The sequence below is a fragment of the Blennius ocellaris genome, assembly GCF_963422515.1.
Source record: "Blennius ocellaris genome assembly, chromosome: 15".
In the NCBI taxonomy this organism is placed as follows: domain Eukaryota; kingdom Metazoa; phylum Chordata; class Actinopteri; order Blenniiformes; family Blenniidae; genus Blennius; species Blennius ocellaris.
In genome coordinates, this window is record NC_137664.1 from 10637454 (window position 1) to 10662190 (window position 24737).

Here is a 24737-nt window from a genome sequence, read left to right on the forward strand (position 1 = left end):
TTGTATCTCATATCATGTCACTTTATCCCTCCAGCAAGTTCAGATTCAGACTTGGGGGGTTTGTGGTTAGGAGACAGTAAAAAAAAGAAAAGGAAAGGACATAAATAGACAGTAAACTTACAACCATCTACACCTATGACAGCCCATTTAGAGAATGTGAAATGTTTCCTCAGCTGGACGTAACTATAAGCTTTATCTAATATTACAGTTTTGACATTGATTTGACAAGTAGAAGGTGTTTTACATTTCCATGTTCCTGTTATTAACTACAGGAACTTCCAATAAGCAGCAGTCTACAAACTCTTCTCCCAGGATAATATGAGTTATTAGAGCAGCGTTGTAAAGACTTTGAATATTAAAACAATTACAATCAATATGTGGAGAAACATGATCTGTCCCACTAGTTCTTGTCCGTTGTTTTACTGCATCATTTTGAATATGAGATTTCTTAAAGAGGCATTTTGGTGCAGTATAAAATTAACAAATGCATGGAGTCATGTCATAGCCTCATTCTGAGGCAAAGTGCTGCTGACTTCAATGATATTAAACAGGCAAAAGACTTGCTTAATGTTAGAATCAGGAGAGGTTGTGATGAAAGACAATTCCCAAGTTATTCACACTGGAGCACCATCATTAATGGCATCCATCTGCAAACAGTTGGTAAAAAAAGAAGTGCTTAAGGCATTACCACTTTCATATTTGCTGTAATATCTAATTTAGATTCCAAGAGCTTAAAAGGGTCTTTGAAAAATAAAGGAATTGCAATCAGTTGTGTAAATACATTCATGAATTATAATTGTTGTGCAAACCCTGAATAGTTGTGTTTATTTAGCCTCCAGAAAAAAACAACAACATATAAACCTTCCCTGAAAGCAAAGTGACTAAAGTAAAAGTGAAGAATCCTTGCAGACTTTTAAGCCAGAATATATTGTCTACTGATGAGGTACTGTCAACACAATATACTCTTGTTATTTGTATTATTATTATATCAGTGCCGGATCCAGCTTCAGACATCACTGTAATCCCTTTTAATTTCCTCAGAGAGTCACACACTGTTAGTGTCTGTCTGAGTTTGGGCTCAGGCCGTGTCTGCAGTTTTATAACGTGTCTGATGATTTCTAATAACGCTTCTCTCCCATCCACCTGCTCTACTTGTTGAGAGCCGCTCGTGCGCTTTCCTGCAGGTTGCTGTTGCTGCTGCTGCAGGTCAACGAGTTTCTCTCCTTGCAGCTCACCGGCTGCTTTCACATCCATCAGAGAACCACAGATGCAGTGATTCTCGTTCGACGGTGTTTTGCCCTTCGCTCAGCACAGTGCGGGACTGGAGAGACGCTCTGCCCCTCCTTTAAATAGCTTCTGTTGCTTCAGTGCGTCTCGTGCGTCCTTGCGCGCGCTGCTGCAGCTCACCGAGGGTCGTCCGGTGGTCGGAGCGCACAGAGCAGCGGTTCCTCTCCAAAACAAATCTCTCATCGCCACTGAAATACGGACGCAATGCAGGTACAGTCTGCATTTATTACTTCAGACTTTAAAAATAGATCTGGCTAATTAGATGTTTAACATTTTTTTTTTCAAGCTGCATCATCACTTCAATATTCCTACATGTCTTGTGATGTACATATTTGCTCTCGGTTGCGAACTCACTTTGACCTTACTTTTATCATGTATTTAGAGCTCAAAGTCTCACATCTAAGAAAAAAAAGCAAAACTATGTAAATACTATGTGGAGCGTTCTTGTTATCGACAAGCATATGGAGATAGGTAGGGTGGAGGTAGGGTTATCTTCAACAGATTGTACTGAATAATACAAAACACACACACACTCTCGGTCCTGAATTTAAAAAAAAAAAAAAGCTTCTGCAACGGGAATTCAGTAGTCTGAATACCCTCAAAGAGTCTTTTTGACACCGTGCAAACTGTAAAATGCTGTTATTATCATTATTATCGTGGTTCTTTTCTCATTTCAAGAGTCATTTCATGCTTTGAATTAATTTCAATTCAACTACATTTATGCAGCACTAAATACAACACAGGAACTTTTACAGAGAAAATTGTTTGGAAAAAAAAAATTCATATCTTTTTGGAATATGTTTTATAGTTCAAATATATTGTCACACTAGGACAACATTGTAATTATGTTATACTTAAGTGAGATGTTTAAAACGTAAGCCATACGTAGAATATCAAGACGTCTTTTACTTATTTTATTGTCCCATTTTTTGTTATTATTATCATTATGACTATTAATATTCATTTTTGCCTTATTCCAAGGAAATATTACAGTGTATAGATACAGTGATAAATCCCTGGTTTTAGTCCAGGATTGTTTCGTTTCTGAAAAACAAAAACAACAACAACAACAAAAAACAACATATGCATGTGTGTGTGTATGTGTGTGCGTGTGTGTGCATGAGTCGTCTTCACAGAGGTGACATATGTGAGGACAGTGGAGGCCGGTTGCCCACAGTGTTCAGGGCAACTGAAAAGATCACAGGAAGCTGCTCACACGCGGCTTCTTTTCCTTTTAATAATGCAACACTCCGGATGTTAAATTCCCCAAATCCCCTTTCCCTCCTCATCCTTTTGCGAGAGGGTTTCTCAACACGTGGTTGCAGAACACCCTCTAAGGGCGACACACAGTTTGTCTCACAATGCTTGGGGCTTTGTTCCAGAAGGCGTCTCAATGTTTTCTGATGTGACGAGAATTTTGACAGTAAAATGAGATATTATAACTGTAAATGTTGAGTTTTTCATGGGTTATGCTCATGCATGTTACACTCTTCTCTGTGCTTCAGTGTAAACCGATATCTGTATTTGTTGCATTTTTGTCCGGGACTATGTGACCATCATGGCTGTACATGTTTGCGTGTCTATTTGTTTCATTGTCGCCGTGTGTTTTGGATGTTCCGTCAAGTATCACTATTAGTGTTTTACTTGTCATCTTTCACCTCTGTGGTCGCCAACTCGGATCATTTATTGATGCAGTTTTAAGGTGTGTGAATTATTGAGCGACATTCTGGATGCTGCGTACGCTTTGGTATCTCTTCATATTCAGATAGGACACAGAGGGAAGTGAATGGTTCCCCAGATAGTGGCTCTGCTACGGTTCTTTACAGACTCCTCACATCAATTTCTCAATACCCTGTCACAGCTCACCCTTTTTGACATGCGGTGTTTTTTTGTTGTTTTTTTTAGAACATGTAAAAGAATGGACAGAAAAACTGAGACAGCTCAAATGAAAAAATTACGCATAAAGACACAAGAGTGATCTGAATGAAGAACAAAACAGGCATTATTTTGACATTATTTTTCTGTAGATTGATTGAGGGTTTGTTTTTGTTTTTTCTTACACTCGCCAACTCAGGAATGTAAATTTTATCACTCTGATATGAAGCCAAATAGAGAAACACTGTGTGTGTCCGTGTGTCTCAGTGTAAGCTGAGAAGCTATTATGTTGCGGTGAAAATAACCGGAAAGGAGAGAACATGTCCACCTCTTTTCCCTAAAGCGCTCCTGTTTCTGGGAAGATTCATTTGTTCTCCATCTTTGTAGAAATCAGCATGTTTGGTATATTTAAAGAGGATATGTACAGTTTAAATTTCTCCCTGACTGTGAAGTTAAAATGTCAAATGTGCAGAAGAGGTTGCTTGAAGCCTGCTTTCATAGACTGGATCTGTATTAGTTTTCATGCTGTATCAGAAGTGATTAAATATCGGAGAAATTGATACGTTCTCTCTCTTGGCTTTCTCTTAAACACGATAAAGCCCTGAATGTAGATCAACCTTTCCGGTATCACTGTCTATTTTACCAGCATTGGGAAACCTTCCTTCTTGATATGAGAACGAGCTGAAGTTTGTTTTTCACAGCAAATTGTATTATTTTCATGTTTGTCTGTTGAATTCTGTGTGGCTATTTTGTGTTTCATGTTGAATGATCTCAAGCGAGAACCAATATGTCTGATCTCAGGCTTGACCCCAGCGTCTTGCTCCAACCCTCTTAAAGGGCAGCTCTGCTGAAAAATCCTGTTCAAGCGGATGAAGCTCAGATTATATTGGTGGAGCGATGTTGTGTCAAGTACTGCCGCATTATCAATAAAATCATTGAACTTGTGTTATTACAATGATTTGGATGGGATGAATTGCAAATGTCCACAATACTGTGAGGAAGGAGAGTCAACTGAGCACTTTTACACATACATAAAAACTGTTTTACACCATTCGCTTCAGAAATGATACTTTTATAATCAGGCCAATGCCGGATCATTTTGAATTTTTCGGGACTTTATTGTGATTTTTAATTTTACAATTGTTTATAATTGTGTTATTTTCAGTCCACTATATTTAGAAAACAATTTGTGAAAATGTATGTTTTATACAAGTGATTTATTTGAATTGTGGAATAATACATTCTTTAAGCAGTTTCTGAGAAGACTTACACTGTAACTTGAGTATTTTAAACAACTTTGCTTCAATTGAGTTGAGTTTTTTTACTACCTCTGCTTAAAATACTTGCATGGTGTTTCAGTGATTACTGCTTTTTTTTTTTTTTTTTGTCCTTGTCTGAGTGTCTGACTTTAATAAAATGTTAACAGCATCACATAATCATGTTGTGCCTGCTTCTCTGAAGACAATGTCTCTTTCTATTTCTTCTCCAGTCAGACGAGAAGGTGGTGGACGGCGGCCTGCTGCCCGACGCCAATGGAAAAGACCCAAACCCGGGTGGCCAGTCCGATGGCTCCAAGTGGCAGAAACCTCGGCTCTCGCGCAAATCGCTGATGAAGTGCTGTCTTGTGAAGTGGATTATCGCCAGCACCACTAAACAAGGGCCAGGTATAGAGGCAAAAAAAGAAAAAAAAGAAAAACATGTATCACAATGGAAAGTCCCTGAACAAACAATTGGTTATATTGAATATCTGCATTTATTGTGTGTGGCAGCTTGGGGGGGTGGGGATGGGGGGGGGGGGGGGGGGGGGGGGGGGAGGCAGGACAGCAGGATTAATGTGTGGTGGGAGTGCATGCCCTCACGCTCATGCAGTATAGATGAATTTTAAAATCCCATCTACTCTATAGATTTATATTTAAAATGCTATCTTGCCATTCTGCCTTCACTTTTCAGTATTACAGCTCAAACCTCCCTCTTCGCCTGACATCACTTCACTTCAGTGTTTAATCAGTCAATGAATTGCCAGTGCTGAAACAGCAGCTTGTATTTTCCCTCTCCTACATGCACAGAACTGGTTGTTTTTATTTACATGAGATAAACATCTCCCACTGGCTGCTTCTTTATGTATTTCCTTGCCCTATGTGAGATAATGTCACAGCCCTTGAACGACATGACGTGACTGACAAATATTTCTGTGTCGGATCAGTTTTACTCGATGTCTTCATTCTTTCTTTAAAGAAAGACATTTTGAATTTGTTTTACATGCATTATTTTGTTGTATAGGTTCCAGTTTGTCTGGCTGGTTTCCTCAGGGGCAAAAAACAGGACCAGAACTAAATTCTCTATGCCTTAAAAATAAACTAATCAGGAAATTAAAGCATTTTCCACATGTAACAGGAGTGGAGACCTTCAGCGATTCAACCCCAAAGAGTAAACTGGATGTTTCAATTGCAAATATGAATACACTGTATCTATAGTTTCATTCAACCAAATTCTTGCCATTGAAATTGAGTTATTTGTCAAGGCAGTGTGGTTTCTTCATTACACCTTCAGCACAGTCTACTGGTGGACCGACGCAATAGCCTCACAATGAGTCCTGCAGCTCCTTCAGTCTACAGTAGATGGTGGCCTGCACTCACTGACACACAGTGTCAGATAGGAATCCCATTTTCATCACCTACCTCTCAGCAAACATTTTTCCAATTCAGTTCATTGAAAAAAAGGTATTCAAAGCTGCCATTTTTACTCTGCCTTTTACAACTTCAAGAATTCCTTCTAAATCGGACTACGCTTGAGGAAGGAGCTGCTAAATCTGCTCTGTTGTCAGCACTATCTGGCTCACATGTAGACACATGCTCTTCCTTTTACAGACGTCACACTTAATTAGCACCTTTTCTCTGTGGATTCTCTCTGTCATCTGCCTCGTCTCTCTGTTTGTGCTTAACGTTATTTTCGTCATGTCTGTTGTGCAGAAAATGTGCTGATGGATACACGCTTTGAAGATTTTGACGTGGTTTTCTTACAGCTTGGATAGAATAGCTTTTGAATAATGATAGAAAATCGAAAATGTTTCCAAAATGGAAAAAAGGGAAAGCAACTTTGTGCAGATACTTTCTTCTTCGTTTTCTTAATTGTAAATTCATTGCAGGTCAACACAAATACAGTATATGCAAAAAGAAAATCCATTTATATGACTACAGATAGATAGATAGATAGATAGATAGATAGATAGATAGATAGATAGATAGATAGATAGATAGATAGATAGATAGATAGATAGATAGATAGATAGATAGATAGATAGATAGATAGATAGATAGATAGATAGATAGATAGATAGATAGATAGATAGATGTGTTGATCCTACAAAGTCACATTATGCCAGCTGTATAAATAAACAGCCTGCATATGATGAGAAACAATATAAAACAGGAGGTAGTTATAATAATGGTAAGTCTTTTATTTTATCCGCAGGCAGTTAATGCAACAGCTGCGATTCAAGAAACTTTGTGGCACGTTCTGCTTGAAGTTTTACCTTAAAATGCAAAAAAAAAAAATTCAAAAAAAGTGAAAACAATTGAGAGATTGTCGGGATACTGGTGTGACAAGAAGTGACAGTTTGTAATGGATGAGCTCAGTCTCGGAGCAGTAATGCTGCTCTCAGTGCACTCATTAAAGCCTGATGGTTGAGACTGATGGCTGCACCGTCTGCATCTCTGCATGCTTAAGCCACCTCACTCTTGTCGGTATTTAATAGAAGAACAGGGATAGATCAGCACTTAAGGTGCATTAAACAACATAATGTTGCATTATTATTACGGCAGGCGGGTTCCCACATGAGCTCATACTTCTGGCGTGTTTGTGTAATGGCCATGTGTGTTGTAAACTAAAATTGGCCCGCACATCAGCAAAATTGCAAAAAAAATTCACATTTGCATGCACGAGATGACTAATTCAGCATTTCATGACTTGGCCAACCTGTCAACTTTGACCTGTTTGTTAATGCTGCTGACTCAAAGAAAGGTTAAGCGCACTTCCTCTGGATGAACTGGGCATGTGTGATTATCACAATGCAAATACACAAACAAAAAATAATAATTATGGTCACAGGTTGTTCTAATTTCTGTGCTGACACAATTCAGCAAACATCATCTAATAAAAGCGGCATTCGCCTGTCTTCTTTGAAGTACAACTGAGGATCCATGAACACAAGATATCGTCATCATTTGTTATACAAAGACATCCTTTTTAAAAGTCACATCAAAAATAAACATATGCAATATGAATCTGATGTTTTCAACATGTAGGTAAATGAGCGGCATTAAACCGCGTTGTTCCCCGTCCACTGGTAATTTGTGTTTGAATGTCTGACGTTAAGATGTATTTTTTACATCATTAGGTGATATAAGCTGATCGACTGTAACTGATTTGACTTACACTGATTTGTATTCAAACCGTGAACGTGTATGTTACACTTAAAATGAATGCAGCTTTCTAAAAATGTGTCTTAACAAGCCGGTAATAATTTATCTCCCACTTGTTTCTTTTCATCGTGATATTTTCTCAAAAACTAAAAATCCTGTTGAGCATAGACATTAACCTGACCTTCAGATTTTTGCCACCAGAATGACGTCATAAAAATGAGCACGCCAGCAAAGCCACAAAATACCAGTGCAGCTGGATCGAGGTTGAAAGTCAAACAAACCTACACACACACACTTGATAGTCCACTTTGTTCCATGGCAAGAAATCGTGATCTTTGGGAAGCTTCAGAAAACTCAAAATGCAAAAAACCTTAACAGTAATATCGGTCACTCATTTGCCCTTTTCTTTCTCAACATGCTTTTCTTTATTTAATTTAATGAAAGCAGGTCTCTTTTGTGTCTTCAAACTAAGAACCTCCAATCTAAACACAACTTATATCCTCACTTATAGTGTCTTTTTTTTTTTTTTTGACTTTTCAGAAGAATCTCATTTTGCACAGGGACATCAATTCTCATTTTGACCTCTGTCTTTTGATCACAACATCCACAAGCACTTTCCCCCCCCCATTCTTTATCTGTAACTATAGAGGTGCCTTTAAACATTCATTATGACATGACCAGAGTTCATTGGGCTTTTTTTGTTTTGTTTGACTCACCACCCCTCATAAACCCTCCCTTATTGTGGAAATGCATATTTGGTCTACATACTACGCCGGCGGACAGATTGATATTTTACCACTCAACAATTGATTCACTCTCCGCCTTCCCCTCCTGCTTAAACTGAACCCATTATGCTGTGCAGACTCATCAGTTGTGAACTAAACTCATATTCTTCATTACTTTCACGACTTCTGAAACAGCAGAACCAAGCAAAGAGTAAGCAGCACTAACACCCGTGAAAACGTGTGCCAGGACTTGTGCATTTTACCAACATGTGTACAGGCCGTAATATTTAGTATTTAGTTTAATATTCTCGTGTGCGGCACAGATCTAATTTGCTGCAGCTTTACAACAACACCATAAACAAAGCACTTTTTTTTTATGGTAGCAGTGTTCCTATTGTCTTCCAGCTTTGAGTGAATCTCTTTGAGTTATTAAGTGTGCACAGCGCTGAACGTTGGTAGACACAAGCAGCGCCACACAGGGCAGGGCAGGCTCCTCCACCCTAAGTGCAGTTCATATCCCAGCCATCAGCAGATGCCGATCAATGCCTGGTTTTACAGTTTTGCATCCTTGAAATGACTGAGCAAATAAAGACAGCTTAGACTGTCAATCAGAGACCATTAGTAAGGAAATTCCTTCAGTAACAACTCCCCTCCCACACAACCACACCACCGCCAACCTCAGGCGCGCGCGGAGACGCGCACGGCCGATGGAGTAAGTGGAGGTGGAGCGCTGAAGCCGATGGCACTGTGAGAACGAGCCAAAAATGAAGCCGGACCTGGAAATGCAGCTGAGCAGCGGAGCGATGGGTCGTATGCGAGGGGAGAAAACTTTGGATGACTTGGGGGACTTAACAGTCTCTAGATTTTGTCGTCGTCTCCCAGATCGCAGGCCAGACTTGGGACTGGTTCACTTAAAGAAGGATGCTCTGCAGTCACCCTATTAGCGTTTCTCCTGACGGGCTGGTGGTTTAGGTCAAGAAGTAACTGCTGATGCTTGTGCAATAGTCTTGATAAAGAAAAGGGGATGACAGAGATAATAGGCAGCAAGTGATGTTTGCAGATACAAGCCGCTGTATCACGGTTATCAGTTTTTAGTATTACGTAAGAAAAAAATAGATTAATTAAAAGTAAGACTTTTTTTTTTTCCAAAAGGTAGCAATGGGGGTGGAGGGCATGGAAATAATGGCTATTCTTGTTATTATTGGACTATTTTTCGTTGTGCTCAAACAGTTTGGGATTTGGGAGCCTTTGTCACTCGAAGGTAAGACACAAATCAAGCAGAAGAAAACTTTTGCTGGGTGAAACTTTGGTGTTTACTGTGAAACATTGCAGCAATATATTAGTTATTCACTATTGTTATTTGTTTTTGTTGATGTACAAGTCAATTGAAGAAATCAATTGAGGTTTTCAGAATTATCTCGAGTCACACTTAGAGGTGAAGCTGGAAATGTTTGTTTAACTATTAATCTTGTTAATACCAGCAGTGTGTTAATTAATCTTAACTGTCTTTAACTGAACAATTGTTGAGAGTTCAAGGGATTGGGCTCAGTAAATCTAAAGAAAAGCTCTAATAAACAAAGGTAACAAAATGCCACACTTGTCATAGAAAGTATTCAACAAACTCTTTCATTAAACCACTTTAGAAACTTTCAAACTTTTCGTTGTGTTCATAAAACTTTGATTAAGACGACTACTTTACCACATCGTCCCTCTTTCCCCTCTCATTTTTTTCGTAACCTTTTCTTAATCTCTCCTGTTTTTTTGCATTTTCCTCTTTGTGTGACATTCTTGTAAAGATGGTAAGTATCTCCAGTTTGATTTCTTCCCGCCTGCCTTTGGAAGTTATTCTGTAAATTCTGCACACTTGACATAAAACTGAGCTTGTGTATTTTGTCCTTGAATCTGAGAGAAATATTTTCTCATTGTGGATGTTGGAGACTTGCCAAGCACTCGTGTAACTAAAATCTCTCTTTTTTTTTAATAGAGTTGGATTTTAGCTGTTTTGTGGCATCATCCTGTAGTTATTAGCAATGCCTGTGTTTTCAGTTCAAGTCGAATGTTGTGTGTGAAATCAATCTTATTTCTTTTGTCAAATTATGCTTTAAACTGAGCCAAAATGAAGCTTACATGCAAATCTAGATCTTTCTCCATTTGTCATAGGATTTATTCACATGTCTCCAGATATATTCTAATCTAAAACTGACATTATGACATATAATTCATGTCAAATGCTCCAAATTTAAATGTTTATAGTGACTATATGGAGACTTGAATGGAAAACAGTGCTTCAGCGTGTCCACAGTGAGAATGTCTTTCTTCAGTATGGAGCACATTGCTGTTGTGCACTGATCACTATTTACGTGTAGCACCCTTCGCTTTACCCGTGTTTCTTTGCACTATCTAATCCTGATATAACTTCCATGATATTCCCCACTTTCACTTTGACTCGATTCCTACACCTTTCTCACGTACTTAATTTCCTTTCCTCTGATTTTGATCTGATACTGTACATCCTTCTTATGCCGTTATGTCTCCCACCCATTTCCTTGTCCAACCTTTCCTCTGTCAACCTTTCCACTATTATTTTCATTTTTTTTTTTTATTTTAATAAAGATGGTAAGCATTTTGAATTTATTTGGTTTTAAATCTATGATTTGTTTCCCAGTATTTTCAACTCCTCCCATTCTTTTCTTATTTTCCTTTTCTTTTTTGACTGCCATTTCCTCCCTACTTTCTTCCTCCCCTCTTCCCCCTGTGGCCCTGTTCTTTCTCGTGACAGACAGCTGTGATAATGACCTGGAACTCTCCATGGTGCGACACCAGCCTGAGGGCCTCGAGCAGCTCCAGGCCCAAACCCAGTTCACTAGGAAGGAGCTGCAGTCGCTTTACAGAGGCTTCAAAAACGTATGAAAACAATCAGTCATGTGTGGCTCCCTCAACTTATCAAATGAATATTGTTTGAAAAGACAACTTTTGAACATGGCCTTTTGTAATGATGCAATTCAAATGTATCTTTAAATCCTCAATTTAGGTGTCAGTTTTTATCATCTTTACTCAGTCAGACTGTTTGAGTGTGAACAACAATATGCCTGTTATGCATTTCTACATTTTCCACAGATGGACATCACAAAGTTGGGTGCCCATATTGAAGTAATGCAAAAATACAGAGATAATTTCATATCTGGGTAGTTTGATCGAGAAGAAAGCTCAGGCCACAAACTACTGCTGTTAAATCCACTCATCACAAATTTCCTGACAAAACAACCAACAAAACAATGATGATGCTGGTGACAAATTACAATACTTCAAGATCAGAAAATGTTTTTACTTCAGCCAGAGTGGCATTTGGAAATAAACGAGACAAAAAACAATCAAAGTAGAAATAACAATCTACAACATTATGATCAAACTAAAAAAAAAAAAGCAGTAAAATGAGATGTGAAGATAGAATATTTACATTTCTGTCACTCCTGGGAACCACCAGCAATCAACACAAAATATGTAGCCACCACAAAAAATTCATAAAGAACTGCAAATATTGCATCTGTATAGTTTTTTTGTTTTGTTTTGTTTTGGGGTTTTTTTTTTTTTGGGGGGGGGGGGGGGGGGGTGCAATTGTTAATCATCTTATATCGAGATTATTGATGCTCATGTGTTGTTATAACAGCTTTCAATCTCCTCAGATGTTTTCAAACGTTATGGCAGGGTTTTGCCCCCAATCACAAGAGCATCCGTAAGGCTCGTTCGGTTCATCTCACAGACATGTGATGTGGTGGTGGTGGTGGTGGCGGTGGTCAAGCACTCACTGCCGGCCATCCCTCTTTTTGTTGACTCGGAAAGAAAAGCTTGTGTGGATACGAAACATGGAAAACATAAATGCAAAAGGAAGATTATACAAACTATTCATAGATGCTGTGAAATCTGTGCATATCTAACTGTTTCGAGGAATACTTAACGTGCATTCATTCATCTTTTCAACCCAAGAACCAGAACTTTTAGTTTATGATGCCCTGAATTTATTGCCAACATGTGCAGCTTTGCCCCGATGAGCAGGTGCCTGTATTATTTAAATGTTTCCGGTGAAACAACACATGTACAAGTATGCACTAACATGGGAGTGATGGCTTTGTACAGCCTCCTGCCTGCTGCAGCAGTGGGTAATACATATCGACACGTAGTGGCAGTAATGTGCCATTAAAGGAGGCAAAGCTCCATTAAAGCGATGGAGAAGACGACCACAAGCTGATGTAAACACAGCAGGTTTTAAACTTTTAAAATAAAGCTCGCAAATGTTTTATGAGGTCTCAGCGACATAAACAACGCACATAATGAGTTGTGCTAAAAAAAAAAAAAAAAAAAAAAAAATGCCCAGTTGTCAAAGACAAATGGTTAAAGCATTAGCTTGACAATCCTGACAAGGTGCATTACATGAACATATGTGATGCGCATGGTAAGATGAACTGGCACAAGACAAACAACACACAAGATTAAAAATAAAACAACACGTGGAAACAATTAGGGTGGGGACGGAAATCAGACCTGCAGCAATCCCTAAGAAACATGTTGTATCGTTTCATTTATTTTACCCACAGAAAGTAAAATATTCACAAACGAAACAGTGAAACAAATTAAGTAGGTTAGAATCAAAAGAATCTTAACTCAAATTGTGGGAGTGCTCTGTAAATGGCGTCATTTGACAGTACTTGTAGATCACCTTATTTAAGTTGTATTCAAGTCTGAGTGAAATTGTGTGTTTGGAAGAAAAAAAAATAATTCCAGGTTTAAAAAGCAACTACCACTTTGTTAAAGTAAGTCGAGTCGACGTTTGTGATACTTCGTCATGTGGTCACATTATAACCTCACTGAAAGTCGTCATTATCTGTAAAAACAATAAAGCTGCAAATCATTGTCCAAAATGGTTCATATACTTACATATTCACATGACCTTACGTTCATCGTGGAAAAGTGCTCAAACTGGATTTACTGAACTCAATATGTTTCACTAGTTGCACCCTCTGGTGGCCATATTTGTGCACTGTAGTCAGTCCCTATCTATATTGCATGTGGATGACATATGGCTTCATTTGGCACTTTGTATAGTCATTGACAAGCCAAACTGTTCTTCCTTATATAATATATCTTTTTCAGTAGCATTGAATAAATAGATCTACATGTATAGTATATGTGGATCACAGATATTTGTTGTAATCGGAAACATCTGCTTCTGTGTTTGCTGTGTTTTTCATTTGGGTAGGAATGTCCCAGCGGCCTCGTGGATGAAGAAACGTTCAAGACCATTTATTCACAGTTCTTCCCGCAAGGAGGTGAAGTACTTCATGATACTAGCATCAGCTTCACATATTTCTGGCAAATAACAAATGTTGTTTTGTGTTAAATTCCAACTTGTGTTTCGACTCTTTGCCCTCAGATGCAACCACATATGCACATTTCTTATTCAATGCATTTGATCTGGACAGAAATGGCTCCATCCGCTTTGAGGTGAGTATAGGCGGGTTTGTTATTGATTTTTAATTTCAAGAAAACCAAATTACAATCTCAGAACTGCTTTCGCAGGACTTTGTGTTAGGACTCTCTGTCTTGCTCAGAGGCTCTGTCACAGAGAAACTCCGTTGGGCATTTAATCTCTATGATATCAACAAGGACGGCTACATTACAAAAGAGGTACAGTCAACACAATCAACGTATTTGAATCTGTTGCATTTGATTGCAAGTTTTTTCTGTAAGTCCATCGGTTTTTTTTTACCTGCAGGAGATGTTGGCAATAATGACGTCCATTTATGACATGATGGGCAGGTGTACTTTACCCAGTGTGCGAGATGAGTCCCCCTATGAGCATGTGGAGAAATTCTTCCAGGTACACGTTTTAATCTATGTCGTCGCTACCCCAAAAACTAGAATACAACACAATAATCATTGCACTATAGTACTAGTATGATCATATCAGAGCAGCGTTAGTGAAGATAGTGTAGTGTGACTGCACCCTTTTTTTTGTTTACCCAATACACTGAGGCCCTGTGAAGTTCTCGTCGAAACAAACATCCAGCATCAAGTAGCTGTTGAATCTGTTATAAGAACATTTTAAAAGTCAGCCCTCCTCCAAAGCCTTTTCATCAGGAGGAACATGTAAACCAAAGATAAAAGATCCTGTTTGATGAGTGTTTTCCAGCAAAACAAAGAGGTGAAAGAAGCAAGTCTTGAATTGGAGGATTGTGGTTCAAGTGCAAATGCCACCAAAGTCCCGCTGAGGGTGTCGTCTGAAAGGGCGTCCTGCGTAAAACTTTGTTTACACTGGATTTGGGAAGGGTTTTTATTTATTTTATTTGGGCAGTTTATTTTCAGTCAAAGGCAGTCAGGGTCGGGCCAGGAGGCAACCAGGAACAGACCAGGATAAATAATCCAAGAACAACAAGGACAAGGACAGGACCAGATAGAACTACACAACGACAACATGTGCTAAATTTACAAAAGTATTCACACATAGTGTCACACATAGAAAGAGTGTCATGACTACATCAGAATCCGGATCATTTTATTGTCATTGTGAATATGCTTCCATTATTGTCTTCATTCCACTGGTTTCAGAGGATTTTCAAATATTTGGGAGTGTTTCTATGGAAATTCGAATCTCATTCTTTCAGTAGAGCTATTATGATGCCAGACACTGATTTTGGATGAGAAGACGAATCATCACGTCAGTTTCAGTTCATCTCAAAGATGCTCGGAGGGGTTGAAGCTCTCTGTGCTCTGTGCTCACACCACGTCTTCATGAATGGATTACTGAAGGGGCTTTTTCACAAACTGTTGCCGCAAAGCCAGAAGCATTGTGTTGTCTTAAAAATGTCCCGGCATGTGTGTTTGATTTCAAGGGTTGAAACTCCTGATTTCAGTAATAATCAGGTGTGGCCAAATACTTTTGTGTACAGAAGCTTGGAGTGGCCAGTAACAATTCATCTGTTTTGCTTGTTAGAAAATGGATCGTAACAGAGACGGAGTCGTGACCATCGATGAATTCATAGAGACCTGCCAAAAAGTGAGTTCGTCATTAAACCTCCAGGTTACATAACACACAGTGATATAACTACATATTTCCTCCTGTCTTCTCGTTATTGTCTCCACAGGATGAAAACATAATGGCGTCCATGCAGCTTTTTGAGAACGTCATATAGTTTGTTTGTTTGTTTGTTTGTTTTAATGGGGAAATGTGGATCAGTGACGCTGTGCAGTGCTTCCAGCGATGAGCTCGGTCCTGAATACTTTCCTTCATTGTCGCGTAAACAAACAAACCGGGTCGTACAACTCACTCGACACATTTCAGCATATTGAGTCCAGACTGCCATCAGAGCCACACTTCTCTGTGCAGTGAGACGGACGGGATTTACTGCAGCAGTTGAAGATGAAATGTTTGCATGACAGGTTTGAGCACCAGAAAGAAACAAAATGTCATTGCCAAATGAGCATGATAGTTTGCCTGTTATTAAAGAGCATGTGATGCACACCACTCTGAGCACAAACAATGTTTTTTTGTTGTTTGTTTTTTTTGTTTTTAACCAATTACAAACTTGGAAAGATGAGAATCTTTGTTTTTCACTGCATATTAAATGCTTTTTTGGGGGGGGGGGGATTTTTCTATGATCATAATATTTGGTCAATGTTGTGTTTATGAAAATTATGTTAAAATACTAAAAAGAAAAAAGAAAAAATCTACCATTGCCTACTACTGTAATGATTCCAAATCTCTTTAATGTTATGTCTTTATCTCAGACACTTTGACTCAGGTGTGTTTGCAGCTTTCAGATGGATTTTATTTATTTATTTATTTATTTTATCTTGCCTGTTCCATGTGTCGGTGCCCACTGGGACCACACACATGGCTGAGGTCAGTGAAAGCAGTGCGACACACAGCGCAGAATAAAATCTTAAATAAACATAGATATTTACCCCATACAAGTTGAACTGTCTCGCAAGTATCTCCATCAAGATTTGATGCACTGTGTTTGACGTTGTGTAACTGTGAAGCGGCAACAGAAGCAATAAAAGATTTTGACATGTTGCGTGCGTCGAGCCACTTAACATTGATGCCTCCCTGCTTTTCGGCACCCGATGAGTTAAAATTTAACAAAGCCCCGGTTGTCCCGAATGCTCTCTCAAGAGGGCCCTCGAAAAAAAATCCCCCGACACAAAGCAGAACTTCATAGCTAATAATGCCTGAATAATTGTTCCAGGAATTTTGTCCTTTTGAACAGTCTAATTTTTGGAACGGACGTGTATCTTGTTCTTCTGCAGGCTGCGTGTTGTCGTGCTTCTTCGTATTTCCGACGTAGTTTAAGATTTAGAATCCAGCCTCCATTTTTTTCACCCCACAGCCTTTTCAGGGGACGTCGTAAAAAGCACTGTTTATTCAGAGTTTTGCTCTTGTAAACCATGTATTATACACTCATCAGCTATGATCCAACTGCAAAGTGAGAGCAACATTGTAAATTATTTCTCAAATCCGAAATACCAGTTTACAGTTGGATCATCATAATTTTGGTCTATAACTCTATACGATCGAGAAGCTTTGGGTCAAGGCAGTGATCTTGTTTGGTCTGGAAACATGGCGGCTGACCAAGTGACAGCAGATCCGGTAGCCAAGAAGAATATATAATAGTTGTCAAATGAATTTTGTAAAAAGCAAAAATTTTAGAAAAAAATAGTTCTGGTTCACAAAGTTTTTATATTTTCATTGTTAAAACACGTAAATAATTTGGGGTTTAAATTAAGAAGCCATTTTTACTGTAGTTAAATATGTATAACAAAAAAAACCAAACAGCAACAGATATACAGACAGGAGCTGCTAGGAATGTGCACAGTCATAAATTTGTTGTTTCATTGGCTTTTCCATTTGCTGAATTAACAGCAGAGGACTCACCACCATCAGCAAAAACCATGGACACTCTCCTGTATTCTTGATCAGTAACCAATAGCAGAGCAGGGTTTGTATTGGGGAGGAGCTGTGCTGACCAGGTTAACTGGATCATAGTATAGAAATAATAATGGAAACCAACAATGCTGCCCAGCTGCACTGCTTGAAAACGGACTGCCGCTCCAGTGTCACAAGCTCCCTGATTGAAAAGGTAAATAACTCCTGTTATTTGATCCCCCCTCCAAAAATTGTTTTTCATTTTGTTTTGTTTTTAATGCTTGATGGAGGGATGCTATGACAAAAAAAAATAAAAGATGTTTTTAATCAACATATCCACTTAAGTTAAAGTGCTCTTAGGTGATTTCTGCCTTATCACTTCGATATTACATGGTACCCTTTGTGATAACTTCTGGAAATACAGACTGCTACCCTAGAAAAACAAACATAATCATGAAAGAAAGAAACTGTCATCACACAATACCCAGCTAATCCTTGTGTTGAGAGAGCGTGTGGATCTTTCTCGGCGTCTGTTGTGCTGGTGCCAGTGAGCATGTGACTTTTGTGATGCAGGGTGCTTGTGCTTATTGAAAAGCGTTGATGCCAGTCTGGGGGTTTCTGCCAACAAACATCTCTTTTACTTCTTCCAAAGTCGTTTTTTGGGGGGGGTATCTCACTGTGTGGTGTGTACTTCCAGCTCTCCGGTAATGGCTGGCCAGCAGAAGCTTCTCTCCTTTTGGGTTTGGATGTTGCTCATGGCGACATTATGCCCCGGTGCGCAGTACGCGTACAGTAAGCGAGGAGGCATCTTCAAGGGACGCGGTAAAGGTGATGGCGACAAAGCTCCTCCCTCTCGGGGTGGAGGCCTCTCCAAGCAGGGCCTGAAGTGGGCAGGAGCTGCAGCAGCTGGTATGCTGGGGGGCACGGGCACAGGGTACGGCCTGGGCTTCCTCGGGAAGCCAAAGCACGTGTCTGGGAATCATCACTATGGCCACAAGTCTGTGTCTTCGGAACAAGATCGACACCATCACCACGGGGGAAGCCAAGGACACAACAACCAGTCTCTGTGGCGAGCGTTTGTTAAAGGGGCGGCCTCTGGACCGGGGCCTTTCGTCTTTCTCACACTTGGTCATGTGGTGCCTTTCCTGACAGCAGCCTGGATACAAGATTTTTAATCCAACACCTAATGAATTTGAAAGATACGAATCATCAAAGATCCATTAAAGCTTTTTTAAACTGATAATCACCCTGCTTCTTTGTTATCGAGTGCAATACTACTTTGTCTGACATGAGTCTTTTACTACAAGAATGAAGCTGTTTTGGGGTTTTTTTCAACCTGATTTTAGTAATTTTTCTAAATTATGAAATACTGTATGCGAATAGTAGTAATGTATTTGTATATAAATCTGATGTGACTGATTCCATCAATTGGCACACTAATTTGCATACAGCCCAATATTAGCATCGTGCTAATTAGCCTAACGGGTTAACATAAGCATCCACGCTCAATAGCATACGTGTAGCATGAAAGTCCAAATCTGATCACTGTCAAGAGACACAACCAGTGGGCATAGTGCCACCAGCTGGTAACAGGAAGTGAGGCATACATGCTCCATTCTGGCTGAAACTTTACAAGTTACATGAGTCAACGTCTGATCACAACCTGAAGACCGTTGCAACAATTGGGCATAGCGCCACCTGGTGGAAATGGGAACTGAGGCGTACTTGCACATAATCTCGACACGGGACACATTCTGTCCTGCGTGTGTGTGCGAGGATCCGTTCAACGCTGCTTGCAGCTTTAATTGATAATGGCTGTTTGGGTTCCAAGGCAAAAAAAGCCTAACCTTTAGTATTAGGTAGTCACCTTTTTCAAATATCTTGATTACACTTACAATAAATTCAATTCCTCAAATGTGTGTTTTAATCAATTCTTCTCAAAAATGATAAATCTTCACATTTGGCGGACTATAAAAATATATCACAGGAGGGATTTAACAAGTATTTTTTTCACTATCCATGTAAATGTCCTTTATTCTTTTCTATAATCATCTGATACGAGCATCAGAACACATTGGGGAAAAAAACAGTGAATGTATGTGTGAACTGTTTTCAAAGCAGTCTATGCATATTCTCATTCATCCAAGTGGGATGCAGAGAGAAGCAAAGCAAATGTACCAGTCAGATGTACTTGGACTGAGTCCAGCTGATCTAATTCAATTTGCTTTGAGATGTTTTTGAGGCAGAGTGCTAGTCAGGAACACTTTAGGGTTTATGTGAGCTCATCTAAAACCACAAAATATTCAAGATGACAAAAGCAACTGACCGAAACATTATACAACCACTTGGTGAATCTTTGATCAATACAACACAAAATCTAAAAAAAAATGTCTGCAGCCATGGAGAATTAAACTAATGACAACAGGTAATGATTATCATTGATATTTTGTATCCAGAAAAGTCTATGACTGACACCATTAATGGCAAAGAAATATTTGTGCAATATATTTTATTCATATCAAATTATGAACAACATAAAGTATTAACAGTGTATCAGAAACAGGAGACATTCATGCCCCCAATATGAGCTCAATAACACAGATACAGAATATCCAGTCCTACAGGGGAAATAAGTGCACTTTACAGATATTCTACTGCCTGAATGGCATTAACAAACTGTATCCCAAAGCTGACTTGCAGTTTTGCAAGAATATGAAAACAACCAACAAAAGTGGATGCAGAATGTTTTAGTGGGAGAGTATTAAGGAGACACATGTAGAAAAGACTGACAAAAGATAATCAAAAGAGAACATTATGACTCTACATGTGGAAAATGGTCAATACAATCACTGTACAGGGCTTTTTAATGTACCACTTGAATAGCTCAGTCAGCAAAGCAAATTACATAATATTATTATTATTATCAGTGCATTTGGGAATATGCCAAGACAAAGCATTAGGTAAAACAACTAACAATAAAATCAGGAATGATAAAGGAAACACATGTTTACTAACAATCGAAACGAGCTCCAAAACAAGAAAGTGCACATTTTTGTACAGAATATCCAGAGAAATGCACACCAATAAGAACAGCCTATTTATATAGTGTACAACGCTGAGCCCACTACCTCACTGCAAAAGGAATTGCAGAAATATACTGACCCAAGTTAAAACTAGCAGCCTGGCAAAGTTAGCCATTCTGGAAATTTGAAGTTGCCTGGAAACGCGAATAGAGGAAAAACAACCCTGTGATGAAACATTAAACCAGTGTCGCCACTTCCAGTGCCAGAGCTTGTACAGGAGGAGCTCGTCTGTTCAAAAGATGGCAGATTATAAGATGGCATCGCCTCAGTACTGGTTGTTCTCAACAGCTGGAGACACGATACCGACGCCACCGACAACAGCATGCGCTGATCTTTGAAAGGGTCCGTGTTACTTAATCTTGTGTCAAGGGTCGTTACATTTAATCCAGGATTTCACACAGAGCCGAATGGAGGACGACTCTTTAAACTGAAAACAATCTTGTTTTGATTTCTGTCATTCTCATGTGGAGCTTTCGATTGTGTTTTTTTGTTTGTTTGTTTTTTACCTCTAAATGCAAAACAACTCGGTTCTAGATTTCCAGCAATTAAACTAATGTTGACAAAATTTAGGATTTCCTCCAATCACTGTTTACAGCTCTATCATTATTATCCTACATATAACTGATTATTACCCACTGGCAAACAATGTCTTTTCCTAAACTCAACCTTCATGGATCCTTAAAAAAAAACTTACAACTGAATGTCCTTTTCCTTTTCCTCAGTATCTTTTTCTTATATATATATATATATCTTGAGAGTGTTAATAGTCTGAAATGTGTAATTATTTAAATTCAAATAAAGTGCAGCAAACTGCATTTTTTTTTTTTTTTTTTTTTCAAACTGACTGCTGCCTCTGGTTAGTACACAGACCTCAATATTTTCCTATAATTACATCATATTGTGCATACAACAAGGGTTTATGCTTTGGAGATAGAATATCAGAAGGAAATGGGACGTGCAGCAACAATGCAGGAGAGGGCTTTTTGGGCGTGGTGGAAGCGATGCCATTATGTTTCCTCACTGAAGCAGGAGCATGCTGGACAGCAGCATGAGGAGCGAAGCGAAAAGCTGAATCACCCCGTAGCCCACAGGACTGCTGCGATTTGGCTGTATCTGTTGTTCGGCTTTCCTTTCCTGCAAGAAGCGCTCAGAGTAGACCATGTATTCCTCGACACAGCGCCGGGCCTTCATTTGCTCAATCAGCGCAGGGTAGCCAATCTCCTCGATGCCGACGGTGTCGTCATCCTCTTTTTCGCCTTCACTCTTCGGGGCGGAGGAGCCGCTGCTCCGATCTTTAAGGAGGTCTGTCCTGTTCATACAGCGATCCATGAATTTCTCATAGGACTCAGCTCGCGGTGGAGGTCTGTAGACATAATCGCGGCCATAGTCTTTCTCATCGGTGGACTGGGTACCATAACGGCGATACATGTAGTTGTTGTAGTAGTGCTCTTCTTCAGGGTTGCGGAAAGTAAAATGGGGCCGAGGGAAGCGCCCCACTCCATATCCAACAGCCATTCCAGCCACAGCGCCAACACCTGCTGCCAGCATGGCTTTTTTGGCAAATCCTGAGGATTTGGGCTGGTATCCCATTTTCTGCACAGAATGAGAGAAAGGAGATCCTCCCGTTCCATAACCACCATGCCCATAACCTCCACCGAAACGGGGACTAAGGATCTTATTATTTGGGTTCCAATTAGTGTAACCACCAACTGCTCCACCAGGGTATCCCCCTGGATACCCAGCCGCAGGCGCACCCCAACCCTGTCCTGTATTTCCGGTTCTGATGGGGTAGCCACCTGCCCCTGGGTAGCCCCCCGCTACGGGGTAGCCACCAGGGTTCTGATGAGGATAACCTCCACCTGCAGGGTACTGGTTGGGATACCCAGCTCTGCCTGGGTTTTGGTGTGGGTAGCCTCCAGCTGGGTAGCCCCCTGCAGGTGGAAAGGCAGGGTTTTGTTGGTTTGGATAACCAGCAGGGTTTTGTTGGTTTGGATAACCAGCAGGGTTTCGGTTTGGATAGCCAGCAGGGTTTTGTTGGTTTGGATAACCAGCAGGGTTTTGTTGGTTTGGATAACCTGCAGGATTAGCTTTACCAGGATTCTGGTGAGGGTTACTTCCTGCTCCGGGATAATTTGGCTGATTTTGTCTCGGATATCCTCCTTGATTAGTGTTGCCCGGTTTTGGGTAGCTTCCACCCGCTGGATACGGGTCTCTCGCAGGAGACTGTGGCTGCCGAGGGTAGTTTGCCGGTTGAGAGCTGGATGGCTTGTGTGAACTGCCTTTGTTGGTGCTTGTCGGGGTTTTCCTGCCAGTATTTTTTTTACCCCAGGTGTATCCAGAGTTTATGAGAAACATAATGAGGAGGGACACAAGAACCACCGTGTTTAACCTCCCCATCTCGACTCTGGAGAGAAAAATGCTTCAGGTTAATAATCACAAATCATCATCATCATATATATATATATATATATATATATATACACACATACATATATATATATATACACATATATATATAGGAGACATTCCCGTTGATTTGATCCCACTGAGTTTACATTATTACTATCATTATCTCGCAATCTATGGTGAAATAACAATCATAACAACATGGATGAAGGGTGTTTCACCGTATAATCGCAGTGAACCTGTTATGGCCGAGCAGCGCTCCCGCTACTGCATCACTGCTGATGCCATTACAGACCAATGTAATGGAGCCGCCCTCATCGTCTGCGTCGTTACTTTATCTCGTTGACCTTGCCCCAATAAGCACCTAAACTACACCAGTGTCGTTGATATAAAGCCAAACTGGTCATTTTCTTACCGTGAATTACCAGTTCCCCCGTAAGCTTGGTTGTACAGCGCGGCTCCGAAGCGTTTATTCTGTCGTTTGTCTCCGCCTGCCTCTCCGTCGTCTGGAGTCTGTGGAAACTAAGATGGTTTATTCCAAAGGGGTGCGCTTGTTCGCTATTCCAGGCGCGCCCACCACAAAATGAAGGGGTGGGGCGATCCTCGTTTTGGCGTTCAGTTAAAAAAAAAAATGTAAGCCGCTCCAGTACAGAATAAAGTGCTCCATTATCCGAAAATACTCATGAGAATAATTTTTTCCAAACAATGTCATCCTGTTTATTCAAGGGAACTGACTAATCCCTGATCGGGCTTCAAGCGCCCCCTACAGTAATTAAAGAGTATAGAAGCACTTTTCTTTTTTGTTGATATTAATTTAGTATCGAGAACCATTATTGCTGATCATTTTATTAATCAATAGTGTATCTGATAGTCAAAATATAAAATGTTGAACGGAACTTAATGTAGACATTTCAACATGTAATGAACTGCAGAGTGTCTATTTTTAAAGAAAAACTCTTGACAAAATTGCATAAATTCATAAAGACGATGTGTAATCTTCAGATATGTAACATCACCAAAATTACGTGGACGATACTAAAGCCACGTTTCAGTGGAAAATATTCAAAACATTCTCTTTATATACGTTTCTGATTCAGGCAATCATTGAAACATGGGTTGATGGGGAACAGATTATCAAATGACACATTATTATTTTAAGCGATAATTCTTGAAGCCAGTATCAAAAATAAAGTAAACAAAAGGCATTGTGGAAATATATTATACATACTATAATATATAGTATATTATATTATACTATATTTCACCCATGAGGCAATGCATTGACAGAGGCCATGATTAGTCAGTGGTTTTTAAGACACTTGATTGTTTTTAGTGTATATTTAAGTGTTTTGGGCTTGTGCTTCAGGGTCACTGTGGGTGGATTTTGGAGGTTCTCTGTGTTTGCATATGCCTGAGTGATTGTGAATGATTGTGACTGTCTCTCTTAATAAGGATGTACCCTCTGTTCATAGTCATCAACTCCATGTGACCATAAAGTGGATAAGGCAGCGCATACTGGAGATGGATGGGTGGTACAATATTATTTGTACTCAAATAATGGAAGATGTTCGAACAAGAAATATTTTTTCCTTCATGCACCTTGACATGTTTTCATATCTTATTGTATTTCATGTCATATCATATTATTATGCGATTCACTGCGTTCTATATAATTACCCTAACATGAAAACAAAAACTACATTGCTAGATGTAGAGTAGTTATAGAGTATTTGCTGTTATTTAGAAATATATATTTTTTAATTAATTACTACAAATTGTTTTGAAAGCAATTTTTAGCTTTTTCCATCAACTAAAGAAAAAAAGTTCGATCTTGTTATTAGTTTATTGTTATTGTTATTATTTTATTTATTTATTTATTTTTAATGTATGTTTTATGTATTTTTTTATTTTTTTTATTATTATAGTTACAAGATACATCAAGTTTTAATGTTTTAACTATTTACATACCCTAGGGAAAACTGGGCGGGGCCACGTAGACGTACGTCTTTGCGTCATTGTG

General features: G+C 39.4%; 2 protein-coding genes across 2 annotated transcripts; one reads left to right on the top strand and one right to left on the bottom strand.

Annotated features, from left to right (window-relative positions):
• Window positions 1–4756: 4756 nt before the first annotated feature.
• Window positions 4757–15495, top strand: LOC308140025 (calsenilin-like; the record flags this gene model as incomplete). The annotated part of the gene is made up of 8 exons (XM_080509678.1): window positions 4757–4826; window positions 11088–11212; window positions 13563–13632; window positions 13737–13807; window positions 13883–13990; window positions 14079–14183; window positions 15297–15359; window positions 15448–15495. The coding sequence occupies exons 1-8, from the start codon at window positions 4772–4774 to the stop codon at window positions 15493–15495; spliced, it is 645 nt and encodes a 214-aa protein (XP_080365804.1). The 5' UTR covers window positions 4757–4771.
• A 5576-nt stretch (window positions 15496–21071) lies between these two features.
• LOC308140569 (uncharacterized protein) lies at window positions 21072–23274 on the bottom strand. Its single transcript, XM_080510399.1, has 2 exons — window positions 23133–23274; window positions 21072–22715 (listed from the first exon to the last, which is right to left on the bottom strand). The coding sequence occupies exon 2, from the start codon at window positions 22706–22708 to the stop codon at window positions 21329–21331; it is 1380 nt and encodes a 459-aa protein (XP_080366525.1). The 5' UTR covers window positions 22709–22715; window positions 23133–23274; the 3' UTR covers window positions 21072–21328.
• Window positions 23275–24737: the final 1463 nt, after the last annotated feature.

What these genes read in the sequence shown, in the direction of transcription:
- LOC308140569 (XM_080510399.1), bottom strand. Translation starts at nt 22,708, where the DNA reads ATGGGGAGGTTAAACACGGTGGTTCTTGTGTCCCTCCTCATTATGTTT.